Here is a 16,558-nt window from a genome sequence, read left to right as displayed (position 1 = left end):
GAAACAATATCGTTATTATAAAAAATTGTTCAGCATGTAGTGGCATGTAGTAGCATGTAGTTCAACATTTGTTCACATTTTGTTCACATTTTAAATAAAATCTATTTAAAATTGAAACAATATATTATTTTTTAGACTTGGATAAAAGATTCCTTAAAAGATTCCTTAAATTTGAAGCAATTTCGCGAGAAAAAATTAATCTTTAAATAAATAAATTAGAAATGACTCACCCAAATTTTGCGAGCACTTACCCTTCGAACGTGGTCGTTGAAGTGATCTTACATCAATTCAACAAACGGTTAGCTACCTGGCGTAACTAATGTGGTTGAACGTGATTGGTTCTTATTTCTGGGTTCCGTTACATTTAAAAAAAAATATCAGACTGTATTCCGATATTGGATGCGTTCAGCAGAGAGAGCAGATCAGTGAATTCTCAGTAATTTTTCAATATGATTGGTCCTTGCCTTTAGATCTTCGTTGAATGTAAATATAGAAACCAATCATAATAAAGAAACACTGAACGTTCACTGATTTGCTTTCTCTGCTGAACGCAGCCATTGCCAGTACTGAAAATATATAGTTTATGTCACATATATTATAGATTCAGTGCTGGCAAAAAAATATTGGAACCATAGCCATTTATATTTATATACTAGACTGCTAACTTGCTTCAAATATATGGCCCCAAAAAGCACGTACAAACTCATGCGCATGTGTAAAGTAAGGGGGCACACATGCACATGAAAGTCCCATATATGCTATATATGCTATACCGACCACAAATTTTATATTTGACTAACAAATATGTAATGTTTTTTTTTATTCTTTTCGATAATTGTTATATGTATATGTTTTATTCATTTCTTGAAGAAAAAAGTTTCTTTAACAAAAAGTTATGTCTTTTATAAATATATATATATAGGTATATATAAAATCAGATTTAGGTAAAGAAATTTATTTAATACAAAATGAAAAAAATTTCTAAAGCAGAATTGAAGAATAAAGATATTTAAGGTCTTTAATAAAAAATTTATGTCTTGTAGGGATGGAGCCCATTTGACACGTTGCAATTGACCACCAGCCACTCATAGCGTTTGAACAAAGGAAAACCTGTAGGCATCGGCCGCTGTGAGTGACTGTGGTCAATCACAACATAGTCAAACGGGATGCTCCTGTCTTGTAGTACATCAGCCATATTACATTCGCGTGACATGTTAAATACGTGACATTATTTGTCCCTCTTACGTCACATTATGACTGCGTTCGTGGAGTGCGCTATTAGCACTATCACATCATTTTATTTTTATTGCTCATTATATGTAAATTAAGGATAAAATGATGCAATAGTTCTAATAGCGCACTCCCCGAACTCAGCCTATGTAATACATAAGTTTTGGGGTCAACTTTTAGGCTAAACAGAGGAGTTAGCGGTCTAGTGTATAGTATAAATGTCTATGACTCAGACATTGTGTTTAATTGTGTGACACAGTGTCTATCTGTTACCACGTTTACACAGCGACGTTAAACCGATTTAGTAACAACCGTAGAGATTTTCTGCATTTAATTGGAGCACATTTTTAGATTTAAAAGAATATACCAATCGAACGCAAGATTTCACTAACTATTGTTGTTATTAAACCGGTTTAACGTCGCCGTGTAAACGTAGTATGTGTCTTCTTGCTGGAAAGCTTTCTATACAGCCCTTTCAAGCCTGTTCTACAATCGTCGCATGTCAGTGTCGCAAGCAGCAAACTACAATAATTGACTAATCACAGACGAATGTGAAGAGAATACTTGATTGTGATTGGCCCATTCTTACGGTCGAGACTCACGATTGACACATGACGCATTGTAGAACAGGCCCAGAGTGTCGTCCCATGAGCACGGAAAACGAAATCGAAACGGAATTGGAAAGGTGGAGATAGCCAATCAGCATTGTTCTGAAAATTTCATATTCATCATGTAACTTTATGTGAAATTTTTCACTTTTCGTTTTTCACTTTTTACTTTTCGTTTTTCACACCTTGACATTTCACGTGAAACTTTTCACGTACAGCGATTATGTATGTAACTTGGATGCGTGGAAAGTGAAATCATGAAACATAGTTTCATAGGTTTTATAGTTAATGAAAATATTTTATTGGTACAGTATTATATACATCTTTTAATAACCAATTATATATGTACTACATACACTTAATCCTAACGCAGCCCTAATCTTCTCTAATTCCGAACATATTTTTGTTAATTCCCTAGATTCCGCCTTTTCGCCACCAAGATATATGGCGAAAAAGTTCACGTGAAAAATTTCACATTTTCACGTTTGAGAGAGTTACATGATCCCGCAAAATCGTACATGATCGTAAGTTCACATAAAACTTTTCACTTTTCACGTTTCCGCCCTAGAGGAAAAGTTACATGATCGATCCCCTGATTTTATGCACTTTGATTCCCCATGGAACATATATGGATATATTCCAAATAATATTCCGATAATAGTTAATTTGTTTTTTTTTCTAGATGTTGGCTGCCATGTAACTAAATCGAGAAGTATTCCGAACCCATCCTAACCTACAAAGATGTCGGATATTTCATTTAGAAATTCAAGATCGTAGTAATTCAAGATATTTCTGTTCCTGCTTAATCAAAAACTTTTCTGTGTATGAAAGTTCTAAAAATATTAATTGTGACAAAAATTTTGTTATTACAATAATATTATTATAATACTTACCATTATGAGCTAAATTGTAAATATTTTTGTTATTACAAAATTATATATTTTATTATTACGATCTTGAATTTTCAAATGAAACATCTCAACATCTCTGCAGATTATAATGGGTTCGGAACGGGGACACCCATTTGACTACGTCCCGATTGACTACTAGCTACCCACAAGGGCTGGCTCCTAGAATTTTTCCACTGTTCAAGCGCTGTGAATGGCTTCTCGTTTAGTTATATGGCAGCCAACATCTAGAAAAAAAATAAGTCAACTATTACTGTTCCGAATATACCCTATATATATATATATATATATATAAACAATCATATTTACATGTAATAAATATATTAACAATCATCTATAATTTTTTATTATTTAATTCAATTAATATATTAATTAAATAAAATGATGAAAAAATTATCAATTTGAAAAAAATATAAGATTAGAACAGATTTCGTTTCCTGAAAAATATACTCCATGGGGAACCAGGTGCTTAAAATCGGAACGGAAAGCTATGAAATTTTTGGAACGATGCTGATTGGTTGTTCCCACCATTCACCTTTGGCTTTTGTCAAATTCAAGTGACGTGTATAAAAGAACAGGATTCATTCTTCAGTGATATTAGTTCAGAAAAGGACAAAGGGAAAGAATTCAAAGGTTAGCTGTTTAAGTCCGTGAAAGAAAAAAACTGAAAAACTAAAGTAATTTATCTAAAAATAAGAAAATATTTAGGTCTGATTTATGCTTCTTAGTTTTAATCTTAAAAATTGGAAATGAAGAATGCCATAAGATCGTTTATGCTTTAAGACTAGGGAAGCATGACCTTATGCTTCATTTTCATCTTACATTCTTCATTTCCAACTTTAAGACAGAAGCATAAGCCAGCTCTAACTATATGCGTCAATAATCCCGTAGATATCGTCAAACCGCAGCAAAAGAGTATAGGAACAAACATGTCTTTCATGCAAGCGACTGCTACGAACGTCGTGGGCGGTCAAGAAGATGAAACGGCAGCACAACAGGCGCAGCCACCTGTGCCGAATCCGGCTCAATCAGGTGTGCCGATTGGAGAACAGCAGGGTCCGCAACAAGCTACTCAAGGACAAATAACTAGTACCGGTGCTCCAACAGACTGTACAAAATTCACGCCCGATTCAGAAAAATGTAGATTCATACAAGAATACTTGGTGTTTCTTTTGCACGCTGATAAATGTCAACGATGTGAAAACCAAGCAAACGAAATGGAACGATGTACTTTATCACGTTGTAAAACAATGAAAAAAGTTTTAAAACATACGACAAACTGTACAAGGGGTAAAAATGGTTTTGTGTCCCCTTGTAGCATGTCCAAATCAATCATCAATCATTGGAAATATTGTAATAGAAGTGATTGTCCAATCTGCATGCCGATAAAGAACCGGCAAAGAATCGGCAAAGATAATTTTATATAAGCACTTACAATAATCCAACCAAATAATCAGCTAAATTCAAATCTAATTGAAATGAGAAGAGTTTATGACACGTTAGGGATTCAATGTTCAACATCAAGCACCAGGACTCTTGCTTGGCCAAGGCATTGGTAGAATGTCAGCTCCCAGCATATCGGATCCTCCAGGGACACTGAGAAATGTCCCAGGGACACAGAGTAATGCAACTTCAGACGCAGACTGTGTCGGGACAATCTGTAGTCAGTGCTGGACAACAAGTAATCGCTCCAAATGTATCTCGTCCTCTAAATTTTGATCCTAGCACCCCGGGCGGGGTAATTGACAATCAAATAAACTAGGGTTGCGTTCGGATTAAGCATATATAGTATATATGATTGCTTAAATCTTTCTATGCCATTATGTTTTGATATTACAAAAATAATGTATATTATTTAATGTATAATACTAAATAGTTTAATAAGCAATTATTAAATAAATTTGACATAAAAAGATTTTAATCGGTCAAACAATGAGGGCAGAGTTTTGGTATATCTCTTGCTTGTAACCACATCAACTTTTTGTATACATATTTGAATATGCTGACAGTATATTTATGTAGATGCAATACAAATTATATATACAATATACAATGTATCACGCTTGATATTAATTTGATGTTATCGAAGTGATACGTATTTAAAGGATAAAACATTGGGAAGAGGGAGATGGTGAGGAGACAGAAATAATCGGGACATCTGGCTTACTCCTCCAAGTCCAGGTCCCCTAATTCTTCTTCCAAACCTTCTAGATCTTCTTCCACAAAGAGATTTTCATTAATAGCTACGGCCACAGCACCCTCTTCTGCAGTTACTGCAATAGAAATTTTGTGTTTAATTATCAAATAATATGGTATACTATATTCATCCGTTTATGTTTAGCAAGTGTAAATATTTATCGTATTTAAAGATAAGGGAATTATGAATTATTAACTGGTATAATCATAACCTGTAGTATTTTTATTACTATCGGTAGTATTGTTGGCCTTCAATCGATCAATAGTTGCCATAGTGATACCCTTTGTCTCAATTTCGCTAGCTTCAAAAGCAAGGCGGTCCGTGTCAAGTTCCCTATATTGTACATCTTCAGAATCATCTTCTTCACGAGTGTAACTAGATATTGCTTCGTCTCCTTCATCGATACCTATAATATTTAAGTAAACAAATAACAAACATTATGTTAAAAGAGATTTTAATGAATTCTTCTAAATGAGATCATACCATCTCCTTCTGCAAGATCTGGATTAAAGTAAAACATTTCTCTTCCTGATATACCAACTTGACGACCAGCTTTGTAATCGTTTCTTTTTTTCTCTTCATCTTTGATCGCCTGCTCTTCTTTCTCTTTCAACTTTCTCTTTTTCCAAGCCAAGAATGTCTCCAACGTTATCTTGGTCTGTTGAAATTTTTTTATATGAAATATATAATTAATATACATGCTTCAAATAAAATTTATTTTTAGTCTAAGAATCTTACATATTTCATAAAATTTTATACCTGATTAGGTCCCAAATTAGCCCTTTCTGTTTCTATTAAATCCTCCAGGGAAATTTCATCCTTCTTGTCCTCCTTTTTTTTATCTTTCTTTAAGACAAATCCAGGCGGTAGAGCGTGTCTATAAATGCACTTCTGACCAGATGGGCATTCCCAAAACCAACCATACTTTGATTTTTCAACTGCTTCCAAGAAGTGTTTACATATCTAGCAAGAAGAATCATCTCATTTCATATTTTTATAATTTGAGTGAGATTTTTTACAATTACGAATGCTAGCAAACTGTTTGAATTATTTACAATATCAGTGGTTGGTCGATTGCCACCGCCATGTTTCTTTTCCACAACTTCTTTCAGTTTATCCTCATCCCATTTATCCATTGTATCTGCCTCCTTATCATCATCATCTCTCATATCACAATACAAAGATCGTTTCTCAGCTTTCCGTTCGATACTTAAATCATGAGAGAATTTACACTTATCTCCTTTTGTACATTGTCCTTGTTTAAAAAATGCACATACAACAGACTTAGGATCTATGCCTGCAAAAGTCGTTTTACCATAGAATTATCTTTTTAATTAAAGATACATCTGTTTAATATTTAACACGTTGATTGTTGCATCAAGCCAGTTAAAGTCACTCTGTCTGTCCAGACATAGATAGTGAATGTAATAACAACCTTACAATATCGTCAATATCCTTAATACCTTTATCTATCTTTTGTGTTTGAACAGGTTTAAAAATGAGAGCTAATTCTTTCTGTTCCTTTAACTTCTTCTCCTTCTCTAACTTTTTGACATTAGGATCTTCGAGTTTACGAGGATTTACACCGCCCGACTTTACTTGTTTTTCAACTTGCTGGATAAATTTCTGTTGCTTGGCGCCCTTTTTATTTTTTATACCGAACGTTTTATCCTTAAGAGAAAAATCAACTTTAGAATTTACATGTTTGGTACATATTAATAAAAAATAGTAAGATAAATTAATTGACTTTACATATTCATTGAGAAAACATGTGGAAATTTTTGGTTAGAAATGAGAAGCTTTGCCTCTTACCTCGATAACTTTTTCCTTTTTCTTCTGTTCTGCTTTTTTGCTCGGCGCCGGTGCTTTTTTCGGTGGCATCTTGTTAATTCGAATATATTTCCTCGGCGAAGAGGAAACCTGTTAAAATTCTCTGATTAAAATCTCGTATCTCAAAAGAGATAACTCCACGTTAGAGTACACTGCACTGAAGACAAGCGCAATGATCGATGTTATTTCGGATCAGAATGACAAACATTATACGAAAGAATTTTCTAGAAATATGAAATTATAATTGTGATTACTATATAACTGATTATTAATATTATAGTAATATCAATTTTAATAAATATACAATAAACAAAATATGATATATAATCTTTGTGAACAATTCATAAATCTATTTGCCTGTTTTCTGATCAACTTCTTGCACTTAAGTTTCTCGTTCTTTTTTTTCTCGTCGCCGGCTAATATATCTATCCTGCTTCAAATTTTCATCGAAAATTCTAGGAAGTGCAGATAAATGAGCGACAAATTTAATAATGAATAATAAAGGGTTCAAGTTTTATTCATATTAATAAACGTATATCAATTTAACAGAAATAAATTAATTTATTGATTATTGTTGTTTTCCTTTTAGCGTTCCAAAATATCTTCTCAGAGGAAAATTTTATTCGAAATATAGCACACGTAATATATACTATATCAATATAATATATTATAAAATTATTATAATATATTATAATATATATTATAATACATTATAATATATTATAAAATTATTATTAAAAAAAATTATTCTCTGAGAGAATGTAGGCGAGTTTTTTAATTTATTGATTGATTAATCGCATAATGCGCAAATGTTGCTTTTATAGAGCAAAGTTGCATTTGCGCATAATGTGATTTATTAATCGATGAATTAAAAAACTCGCCTTGTTTAGAATGTATCCTTAAAGTAACTTTGAAGAGATAATCGAATATCGATTAATCGAGAAATATCGCTAAATTCCATATCGCGAACTGTTGCTAACTTCAAGCTCCTTGACGCCACGTTGTTCTCTCGCTTTTCGTCCGGCGCATTCGTGACGAAGTACAGGTGTGGTTAGATTCGCTATTCGCGAATTAAACGGATGTTAAACCGACAACGCGATGGCAAAATTCGACTTGACGTCTCGCATAGGTCAATATCTCGACCGCCACTTGGTGTTTCCTTTATTGGAGTTCTTGTCGGCGAAGCAGGTGAACGGGGCACAAATGTGTATCAGAATGCGATACGTTACATTTGAGTTATGTCACATGTCTTTTTTTCACAGATTTACGATGAGGATGAACTTCTGCACGCGAAACTTGACATTCTCAGCAAAACGAACATGATCGACTATACCATCGACATTAGGAAACAGCTTTATCCCAATGTAGATGTGCCGGAGGTGCGTTCTACTGCGTAATGTATTCGTTACCATTGTGTGTGGCTGCGAGAGGTTGCAAAAATTAGCAAGAGCTGGCGAGAGATTCGATGTGAGTGAGGATGAGTTTAATGATAGTAATTTTATTCATTTTAGGAAATAAAAGCCAGACGCGCTGATGTGCTCCAAGAGCTTGGTGTATTACAAAACAATGTTTCGGTAGTCCTGGCTCTTATGAATAACGAGGAAGTTATGAAGAAAATGGAGAATATGCGTGATTCCAAAGCGCTTAATAATTATCTTACTCAAGAATCAGATGTAAGTAGAATAATTATTACTATTGTTAAATATTGGAATATTTGATCTGATACTTAATATTATAAGTAACAGATTTACTTTGTCTAATCTTTGGGGATTGCAGTTTAGAGTAGAAATGATGGACAGCTTTGTGAAGCTAGCAAAATATCGTTACGAATGTGGCAATTATTCTGTTTCTACATCATATTTATACTTTTATATGCTGATTATGCCTCCTACTGATAAGGTATTGTACAATTTTTAATAAGCAGAATCAAGTATAAGATATTTCTAAACAGAAATTTCTGATTTAATTTTAAAACGTCTAATTTCCAGAACTATTTAAATGTTTTGTGGGGAAAATTAGCATCAGAGATTCTTGTACAAAATTGGGAAACTGCTTTGGAAGATGTAAACAAGTTGCGAGAGTATATCGATAGTAATGTTATCGGTAATTCACTGCAAGTATTACAGCAACGTACATGGCTCATTCACTGGAGTCTATTCGTATTCTTTAATCATGTAAAAGGAAGAGATCTCATTATTGAAATGTTCCTTTATCGACCACAGTATGTATAATTGTTTAAAAAAAGACATTTGATATTTATAAAAGTCAGATAAGCTATAATGTGTATATTTTTGCAGTTATTTAAATGCCATTCAAACAATGTGTCCACATATTCTTCGTTACTTAGCTGCGGCAGTTATTGTCAATCGTTCTAGGCGGTCTATTCTGAAGGATCTTGTGAAAGTGATACAGCAGGTCAAATTTTGAAATTACTTTATAGGATATATAAAAATTTATGCAAGTTTCTTGAATATACATAATAAATTTAATTTAAAATAAAAAATTAAAGTTTTTAAAAAGGAAGATATATATTTATAATTGAATTTTTGCTGAGAAAATAATGGAAAAATAAAATTAAAACTTGTTTAACTCTATAATTACAAAAAATTGCAATTCTTTAGACATTGTTTACAATTATTAAAATATATATATAAATTTTTCTAATTAAAAATTTTATTGTTATAGGAATCTTATACTTATCGGGATCCCATCACAGAATTTCTGGAACATCTGTACGTTAATTTTGATTTTGATGGAGCTCGGCAGAAGTTGCAAGAGTGCCAGACTGTCGTCTTCAACGATTTCTTTTTGATTGCTCTACTAAATGAATTTGTGGAAAACGCACGATTGATGATCTTTGAAACGTTCTGTAGAATTCATCAGTGCATTAGTATCCAGTATGTAACTTTTTTTATGATTATAAAAATATTAAGTCCATATTTGTGTTCAATATTTATCAGTTACTTGTGATTTGCACAGAATGCTCGCGGAAAAATTAAATATGAAGGCGGATGTTGCTGAGTGTTGGATTGTCAATTTAATTCGTAACGCACGTTTGGACGCTAAGATCGATAGTAAATTGGGACATGTAGTAATGGGAGGACAACCGGCGTCCCCATATCAGCAATTGGTTGAGAAGATTGAGACTTTGAGTGTACGAAGTGAAGCACTAGAGAATTTAATTGAGAGAAAATTAAAAGCGAAGAATCAAGATCCAGTAAGTATAGTGTGGAACTAACAGAGGTCAGTATCATTCATAATCATATTGCGCGTATAATATAATATTTAGTTTATTTAACGCATAACGCATTGCAGTATGAGAAAAGAGAAAGTAAAGCAAATTATACATATTATAAATAGTAATATATCAAGGAATTGTATATTATGAATGTAATAATTTAACTAATTTATGTTTAAATGTATTTAATCCGTTTGTTGTATATGTTCTACACATTATTTTACTTTATCCTTGTGTATTTATATAAGAACAAACTATATTGAACTTTTTTGTTTTCGAAGTATTGTTTCTTTTCATATTATTTTGTCATTACATGTATTATAAAAGATATGTGATGTTTCGACATATTTTTTTCTTACAAATAAATTTTAAGAACAATTTACTTTCGTTTCAGTATCAACATTCGTGGAATTTGGATTTGTGACATTTCGATGTAACGTGGAGAAGTAGTGCCGAAAAGAGATATTTCGACTATTAATATTAATTAGATTTAACATCATGTATTTTTCAATTGTAAGAAAATATTGAAAATAGGATTGTAACAGTATGAAGTTAGATCTATTTTTATTCATCATCAATTTCTTGATATTGTCAAATGATGCTTTAACAAAACAAAGCGACCAATAATATTTTATAAGAGAAAATATCGCATTTACTTATTGTACAGTTCCATATCTTCATAAATCACATTTTTAGCTTAAAACTATGAAATTATGTCATTCTGTCAAATATATGCTAATAAAAAGCTTCAAAAAATAAAATTCAATATTTTGTTGAAGAATTTACAAAGAAATTCTATTAGTTTCAATTTGTTATTAACTAGCATGTTATTAACTGGCATGGTTGCAGAAACTTACAAATATAATAACACTCATTTTGTTATATCAAATATACCTCAGGTATAAGATTTGTTATACTTTAATATTATAATTATAATTATTATTATTTATAAACTAATAATTATAATTATAATTATTAAAATCTTAATATTACTTAAATATATTACAACTCTTATACGTAGTTATATTATGAAATATTTTTCACGTTTTGCAAACCTGTTTATATTTAAGATGAAAAATTGCATCCTGTATATGCATCATGATTAATACAATAAATAAGAAGATTCTTCCAATGTGAATCCAAAATAAGTAATTCAGGATTTCCTAAGATAATGAGCAAAGCGCGAGCACGAGTAATCGCGACATTAAGTCTTCTGGGTGAGGCAACGAAACCTAGGGCATGTTTGATGTCTTCTTCAATTAGATTATTGCATGATCTAACAACTGAAACAATGATCACTTTTCTTTCTTGGCCTTGAAATCCTTCTACACTGCTGATTTTTGGTAACTTGAGATCTAATTCTAACAGCAGATCTCGGATTTGCAATACCTTAATTTAGAAAAAAATTATAGAAAATAAGGAACAAAATCATCGGTCAGTGGAATTTTAAACCATGTATATACCTGTTTCTGATAAGGGGTTATAACTCCTATATCATCCGGCTCAAGTCCATATTTATATAATTTCAATAAATAGAGGTACACTTGTGTCGCTTCTTCAGGATTATACCAGCTTGGACTCTCGGAATCTCTGTAGTTCTTACCATTGACTCCGTGAAAGATCATAGCCGGTGGTGACCCATTTCTTTCGGGTAGTTCTGCTCTCAGCATTTCTAATAGTTTAGCTTCCTCACTTTCTATAGGCAATATCTAAATATGGTGAACAAGCAAATTGCACGTAATTTATAAAAATCCGAATTTAATATAACAATGATAGTTATACATACCTGCGGTTGTAATTCTGATTCATAAAATAATGAGTTTGGTAAATCTAATATTTCTGGTAAATTCCGATAATTCATTAGGAGTTTCGTAACGAGTCTAGGATCATAGCCAGTCTTGAATCCTTCAGTATCTCTCTGATAAGGAAACTGTTGTAAAAGTCGTGATAAAAATGATTCTCCTAATCCATAATGTGCCGCGAGATTATTCATCGTGATCGGTCCAAGTTGCATCGGATCACCCGCAAGAACTACTTGGCCATGGTCGGAATGAATGAAATTCAGAGGAATCATGATCTCCGGCTCGGTTGCTTGACCTGCTTCATCGACCAGAACGTGCGAGAAATGACCACGGGGAAAACCCATGTTATACAAAATTCCTAATGTGGTGCAGGTACCAATGGTAATTCTATGGCGACCCAATACGGACATGGTACAGTTCATTCTTAACCCATCTGCGCGATGATGGAAGGTATCGCACGTTCCTTCCTCAGCTAATTCTGCCGTAGCACAATAAGGTAACAGTCTTTCGGGAATAGAGTCGTTATCCAAGTAATGATAGGCTATCAGTCGAACCTATGGCATGTATACAATGAGAAAATGTACCAAAGTTATTTAATTACTCTTGACTTGACTTTTATGATCTTTATTTATGAATGAATATATGATCTTTATGAATGAATATATGGTTAGTTTATATAAATTCTCGTTAGATAAAACAATAAACCGATCTATGAAAAAATTAATCAAAAATTACCAAATCGCCAGGCTTAAGTACGTTACTGTCCAATAAGCGTTCTGCTACTAAGTTTGCTGAACTGTTCGATGGTGTTGCTACGAGAAGCCTGCTTTCGGGAATTGTGGTCAAAAGTTGTAAAATCGTTTCGCACAACGTCACTGTTTTTCCTGTTCCAGGCGGGCCGAATATAACATAAGGTAACGGGCGTGCCAATCCTAATATTATATTTCTTACAGCTTCTTTCTGATAATAATTCAATTTCTTATTAAACCAATTTAATTTCCGTTTCTTTATTTGAGTTATGTATGGTTCCAGTTCATTGTCAGTATGATCAATCAATTTATTTTGCCTTGTAATTATAGTGTTAGCGATATTAATTTTTCTGTTACTTGTACTTGTTAAATTGGTTTTAAAATTTTGATTTGTTCTCGTGGATCTCTTTGCCTCTTCGAGTGTTGATTCAATAGACTTAGTATTAGAAAGTCTTTCTGCTACTGATATTCTTGGAATTTTATTTACATTATCAAAGGTATCGTTGATAGAAGAGAAATTGTCAGAATGTAAAGATTTATTGTGTTTGTGATAAATTGGCGTGCGAGTGGGATTTTCTTCAATCTTATATTCTTCCAAATGAACTTGTGGTTCTTTTTGCACTACTCTAGTAGGAAATAAAAAATCAGATCCAAGACGATTTGTGGCTAAATTAATAGCGTTGTGACAACGTTGAATAGTACTTTGCGAGCATTTAAATGTCACTTGACAATCCTCACCATTGTATTCATGATGAAACTTTTCGTTAAATTTCAAAAAGATTTCTGTGCTCTTGATTTTGTGAATGAAGCCCTCATATTTCAGTTTTTCTACACAAAGTAGATTAAAAATGAATAATTTCAGTATAACATATAATTCATATTTCAATATATCAAAATTAGTTTCAAAATGTTTTAATCATTCGATAATACATACAGATATAAAAACATATGTTTGATAGTATCAGTATTAAAATCTTCGGCGCCTAATTATTTTTTTTATTTTTAAATTTTTTATAAATTTAAGAATAACTGTTTATGTTATAAATTGTGCCGTTATTTTTAGCAAACTAGATTAAAATATAACAAGACATTCTTATTGGAAAATTAAATTACTACGTTTCGAGTTAAGTTAAAAATAACAATATGCAATCACACACAAAAACAATTGTTTTTGACTTTATATAAAATACAGAAATTAAAAAAAATTGGCGTCGAAGATTTCGCTTTGTTGAGTAACATCTATGTTCTATGTTTTTTTGAATTTTTCTTTTATAAATATTACCTTGAGAATTAGTCCATTGAAAAGATATCAGGGCTCTATCACCGACGAGAAGGGAAGGTCGTTTTTCTGCTAACCCTGGCACTTCGAGTACAAGATAATTCCCACATCGTCGCATAATTGCACTTTGCATGTCATATTGTTGCAATTTGAGCATTTGACCTATCTCTTCTAGATACAGTAAAATATGGAAACGATCCTTATATGTCTCAAATGAAAGTCGTTTTAGAAGACATGGTATCTGTTCTCCGATAGCAATCTCACACTCCATTTGTGATTTTCTATTCTCTTCAATATCCAACACTGCATTCCAAATGTATTGCGGTATCTTGAATATTCCATTACGTACTTTGATAAATGCAGGCGGTTTAGTTGGCCTTACTCCAGGAATACATGTATCGTTAATTACTTCATTTAAGTTGCGAACATTAATTTTCTGATTGTATTTTTGTGTAACAGACACAGAATCAGTTTTTTGTGAAATACTTTTTGCATTGACAGTGATGTAAAACACTCTACCGATCTTGAAATCTTTGAAATTAAAGATGAACATCTCTTGGGACGTGCCGACAAATTTCGCTTTGCATTTGAACGTGTAAGTAATACTTTCCGAGGGATTTATCACTATGTTAATATCTGTATTTGTTGGTGATATTACTGACAATTGAGATGGACTCATCTGTGACATAAAAGAACTGCTATGCAACATATGAGTATAACTGGCATTATTTTGTATCGAAACTACCAAAGTACTCTCTTCTTCTATATTCAAATTAAATTTTAAATTGTCATCTATGATAATACCATACTTATTTTTTAATAAATTATTATCTGATGATATGGAAGGATTATTGTTTATAGTTAATAATTGAGTGAATTTGTTTAAAGTTTTGTTTGTCTGAAAGGAAATAAGATAAATATTTAGAAATTTATTATATATAGACAGATATAGAAATTGTAATAATCAAGTTTTTACCTGAATTAATGGAGCTATAGCCACTGATCTCCAGTTATATTGTCCTTGATCACTCTCTATGCTGTCGCTTGCTACCTTGTCACCGACACAGGGAATATAATCTGCTTCACATGCGCCTTTGTGAAATATTACATGTTTATCAATTATTCCTACTTCGTTGTCTGGATTGTACTTTGTTATTACACCAACATGTAGCTTAGATCGTAATGGTTTAATCCTGTCAACCTCCAAGATTTCACCACTCAAATCCACAGAGTCACTGCACAATTCGACTATGGATTCTAATGTTAACCAATCACCAATTAAAGGAACAATATCAGATTGCACTTTGTTCAAGTCAATGCGGATATTATTCGGTTCAACAATGGCAATTCGACCTTCACGGTTTGTTACTTTGGCAACTATACTCCTCGGTATCGTATGAACTACATCTTCCTTTGATCTGATATTTACACTGTCCCAACCTTCATTTATCACGCAGATAATTTTCTGTACTTTTGGCTCTGCATTTGGCTCTCGTAGGTGCAGTAAGTATTGAACTTTATCACCTATTTTCAGATTACCTGTTAAATCATCGTTTTTTTCATATGTATAACGATCATCTATGAGAACGTAATCTGTAGTGATCAAAGTGATACTGCCCGTTCTATAGTAACATCCTTCCTCTTTCACTGTTCCTTTTTTTTCTACAATTTCATCTGCATTGATCTCCTGTGCACTCTCTATGCGAGATATGATTTCATTTATGTCTTCATCTGTTGTTTTATTTGAAGATATATAATTTATAATGTGCTGGATCCCACTATAGATTAAAGATAACATCTTTAATTCTTTTGGCTCCTATCTAAGTACCTACAAACATAAAACGATAAATATCTACACAATCTGTGTAAATAATCAATATTCAATGGAAAGAGGAAAATCATCACAAAGCAAAAAAAAAAAATAGTAGAATACGGTATAAACATAAATGATTTACCGATCTATTGGCTGATATCTCCACTCTGTCGCCTTGAGATAGTCCAGTTCCTTTCGCAAAGATTGCACACGTTTCGCGTGAAGCTCCTTGAGAAATCGTTTGCGCTGCTTTTGCTCCTGCAGCTCAGATTTCATTTGATTCAAAATTTTCGAGGTCTGAGTAGCACTAGAGGTTAACTCCGAGTCTTGAGATTCTGGTGTTCTCTGTCCCGTCGAGTGTCCTAGAGTGCTTGTCGACAAGGTGGACGAATTCATAATTCGGTCTGTGCGTATTAGAATGACCGGTTACATATACGTTTGCAAATCATCGAATACCTAACCTGATTTTCGCCGAGCACTTTATATCGAAACTCATTAAAAAGATACCGCTTTTTTGTTTCAACACATCATTAATCGGTAGGGAATTTGCGAAAATTCAATATATTCTGCTAGTTTCTTTTCAGGGAATGTCCCGATTAAATATTTATTTAAATTTGAATTAAAATTTTATTGAATAGGTTTTCAAGTATAATTAATTACACTTTAAAGAATATAAAATTTCGAAAAGGAAAGATTATCAACAGATCTTTTCAGCAACACAGTTAAAACTTACACTAACTTAAGATAAAACTCCTCAATTGTTTTTGGTCAATTTTAAATTACGAATAAGGCTAAAAGAATATTTTATAACTACACGACATGTGATCAGGCACTTGGTGGTAATCAATCAACATGATTTCTCGGAACAATAAATGTGTTACTTAAATCTAAAACTAAAAACCGG

General features: G+C 32.4%; 4 protein-coding genes across 6 annotated transcripts; 2 read left to right on the top strand and 2 right to left on the bottom strand.

Moving 5' to 3' along the window:
* The first annotated feature begins 3,183 nt into the window (after positions 1-3,183).
* Positions 3,184-4,661, top strand: LOC105423982 (histone lysine acetyltransferase CREBBP). The gene is given in 4 exon segments (XM_089076420.1): positions 3,184-3,379; positions 3,638-4,272; positions 4,274-4,372; positions 4,374-4,661. Coding segments are annotated over 3 exon segments (831 nt in total). The 5' UTR covers positions 3,184-3,379; positions 3,638-3,675; the 3' UTR covers positions 4,509-4,661.
* A 63-nt stretch (positions 4,662-4,724) lies between these two features.
* On the bottom strand, positions 4,725-6,953 carry LOC105423981 (zinc finger CCCH domain-containing protein 15 homolog). The gene is made up of 7 exons (XM_025217532.2): positions 6,756-6,953; positions 6,407-6,614; positions 5,999-6,240; positions 5,703-5,906; positions 5,427-5,601; positions 5,155-5,349; positions 4,725-5,019 (listed from the first exon to the last, which is right to left on the bottom strand). The coding sequence occupies exons 1-7, from the start codon at positions 6,822-6,824 to the stop codon at positions 4,910-4,912; spliced, it is 1,203 nt and encodes a 400-aa protein (XP_025073317.2). The 5' UTR covers positions 6,825-6,953; the 3' UTR covers positions 4,725-4,909.
* An 805-nt stretch (positions 6,954-7,758) lies between these two features.
* eIF3e (eukaryotic translation initiation factor 3 subunit E) lies at positions 7,759-10,655 on the top strand. Of its 2 annotated transcripts, none has more exons than XM_011633998.3 (9): positions 7,759-7,961; positions 8,036-8,152; positions 8,285-8,446; positions 8,550-8,672; positions 8,762-8,994; positions 9,071-9,188; positions 9,459-9,670; positions 9,753-9,990; positions 10,406-10,655. In XM_011633998.3, exons 1-9 carry the CDS (start codon positions 7,872-7,874, stop codon positions 10,433-10,435), a joined length of 1,323 nt encoding a protein of 440 aa, XP_011632300.1. In that variant the 5' UTR covers positions 7,759-7,871; the 3' UTR covers positions 10,436-10,655. The 2 variants fall into 2 exon arrangements, with proteins under 2 accessions (XP_011632300.1, XP_011632301.1); XM_011633999.3 differs by having other exon boundaries at positions 7,760-7,961; positions 9,753-10,016.
* armi (probable RNA helicase armitage) lies at positions 10,046-16,558 on the bottom strand. 2 transcript variants are annotated; one of them, XM_089077460.1, is made up of 8 exons: positions 16,394-16,558; positions 15,797-16,058; positions 14,818-15,669; positions 13,845-14,739; positions 12,549-13,390; positions 11,798-12,367; positions 11,475-11,720; positions 10,046-11,400 (listed from the first exon to the last, which is right to left on the bottom strand). In XM_089077460.1, exons 3-8 carry the CDS (start codon positions 15,637-15,639, stop codon positions 11,077-11,079), a joined length of 3,699 nt encoding a protein of 1,232 aa, XP_088933586.1. In that variant the 5' UTR covers positions 15,640-15,669; positions 15,797-16,058; positions 16,394-16,558; the 3' UTR covers positions 10,046-11,076. The 2 variants fall into 2 exon arrangements, with proteins under 2 accessions (XP_088933586.1, XP_011632303.2); XM_011634001.2 differs by having other exon boundaries at positions 16,388-16,529.

Source organism: Pogonomyrmex barbatus, unplaced genomic scaffold (assembly GCF_055798465.1).
Source record: "Pogonomyrmex barbatus isolate J1 unplaced genomic scaffold, ASM5579846v1 scaffold2, whole genome shotgun sequence".
Classification (NCBI taxonomy): Eukaryota; Metazoa; Arthropoda; class Insecta; order Hymenoptera; family Formicidae; genus Pogonomyrmex; species Pogonomyrmex barbatus.
Note: the sequence above shows the minus strand (reverse complement) of the source record. Positions and strands in the feature narration are given on the sequence as shown.

Coding starts and splice junctions, on each gene's coding strand:
- eIF3e (XM_011633998.3), top strand. CDS start 7,872: ATGGCAAAATTCGACTTGACGTCTCGCATAGGTCAATATCTCGACCGC. Junction 8,153..8,284: donor CCAATGTAGATGTGCCGGAG/GTGCGTTCTACT, acceptor TATTCATTTTAG/GAAATAAAAGCCAGACGCGC. Junction 8,995..9,070: donor ATGTTCCTTTATCGACCACA/GTATGTATAATT, acceptor ATATTTTTGCAG/TTATTTAAATGCCATTCAAA.
- armi (XM_089077460.1), bottom strand. CDS start 15,639: ATGTTATCTTTAATCTATAGTGGGATCCAGCACATTATAAATTATATA. Junction 12,368..12,548: donor TACTTAAGCCTGGCGATTTG/GTAATTTTTGAT, acceptor TACATGCCATAG/GTTCGACTGATAGCCTATCA. Junction 11,401..11,474: donor TAACCCCTTATCAGAAACAG/GTATATACATGG, acceptor TTCTAAATTAAG/GTATTGCAAATCCGAGATCT.
- LOC105423981 (XM_025217532.2), bottom strand. CDS start 6,824: ATGCCACCGAAAAAAGCACCGGCGCCGAGCAAAAAAGCAGAACAGAAG. Junction 6,241..6,406: donor AACACAAAAGATAGATAAAG/GTATTAAGGATA, acceptor CGACTTTTGCAG/GCATAGATCCTAAGTCTGTT. Junction 5,020..5,154: donor TAGTAATAAAAATACTACAG/GTTATGATTATA, acceptor TTTCTATTGCAG/TAACTGCAGAAGAGGGTGCT.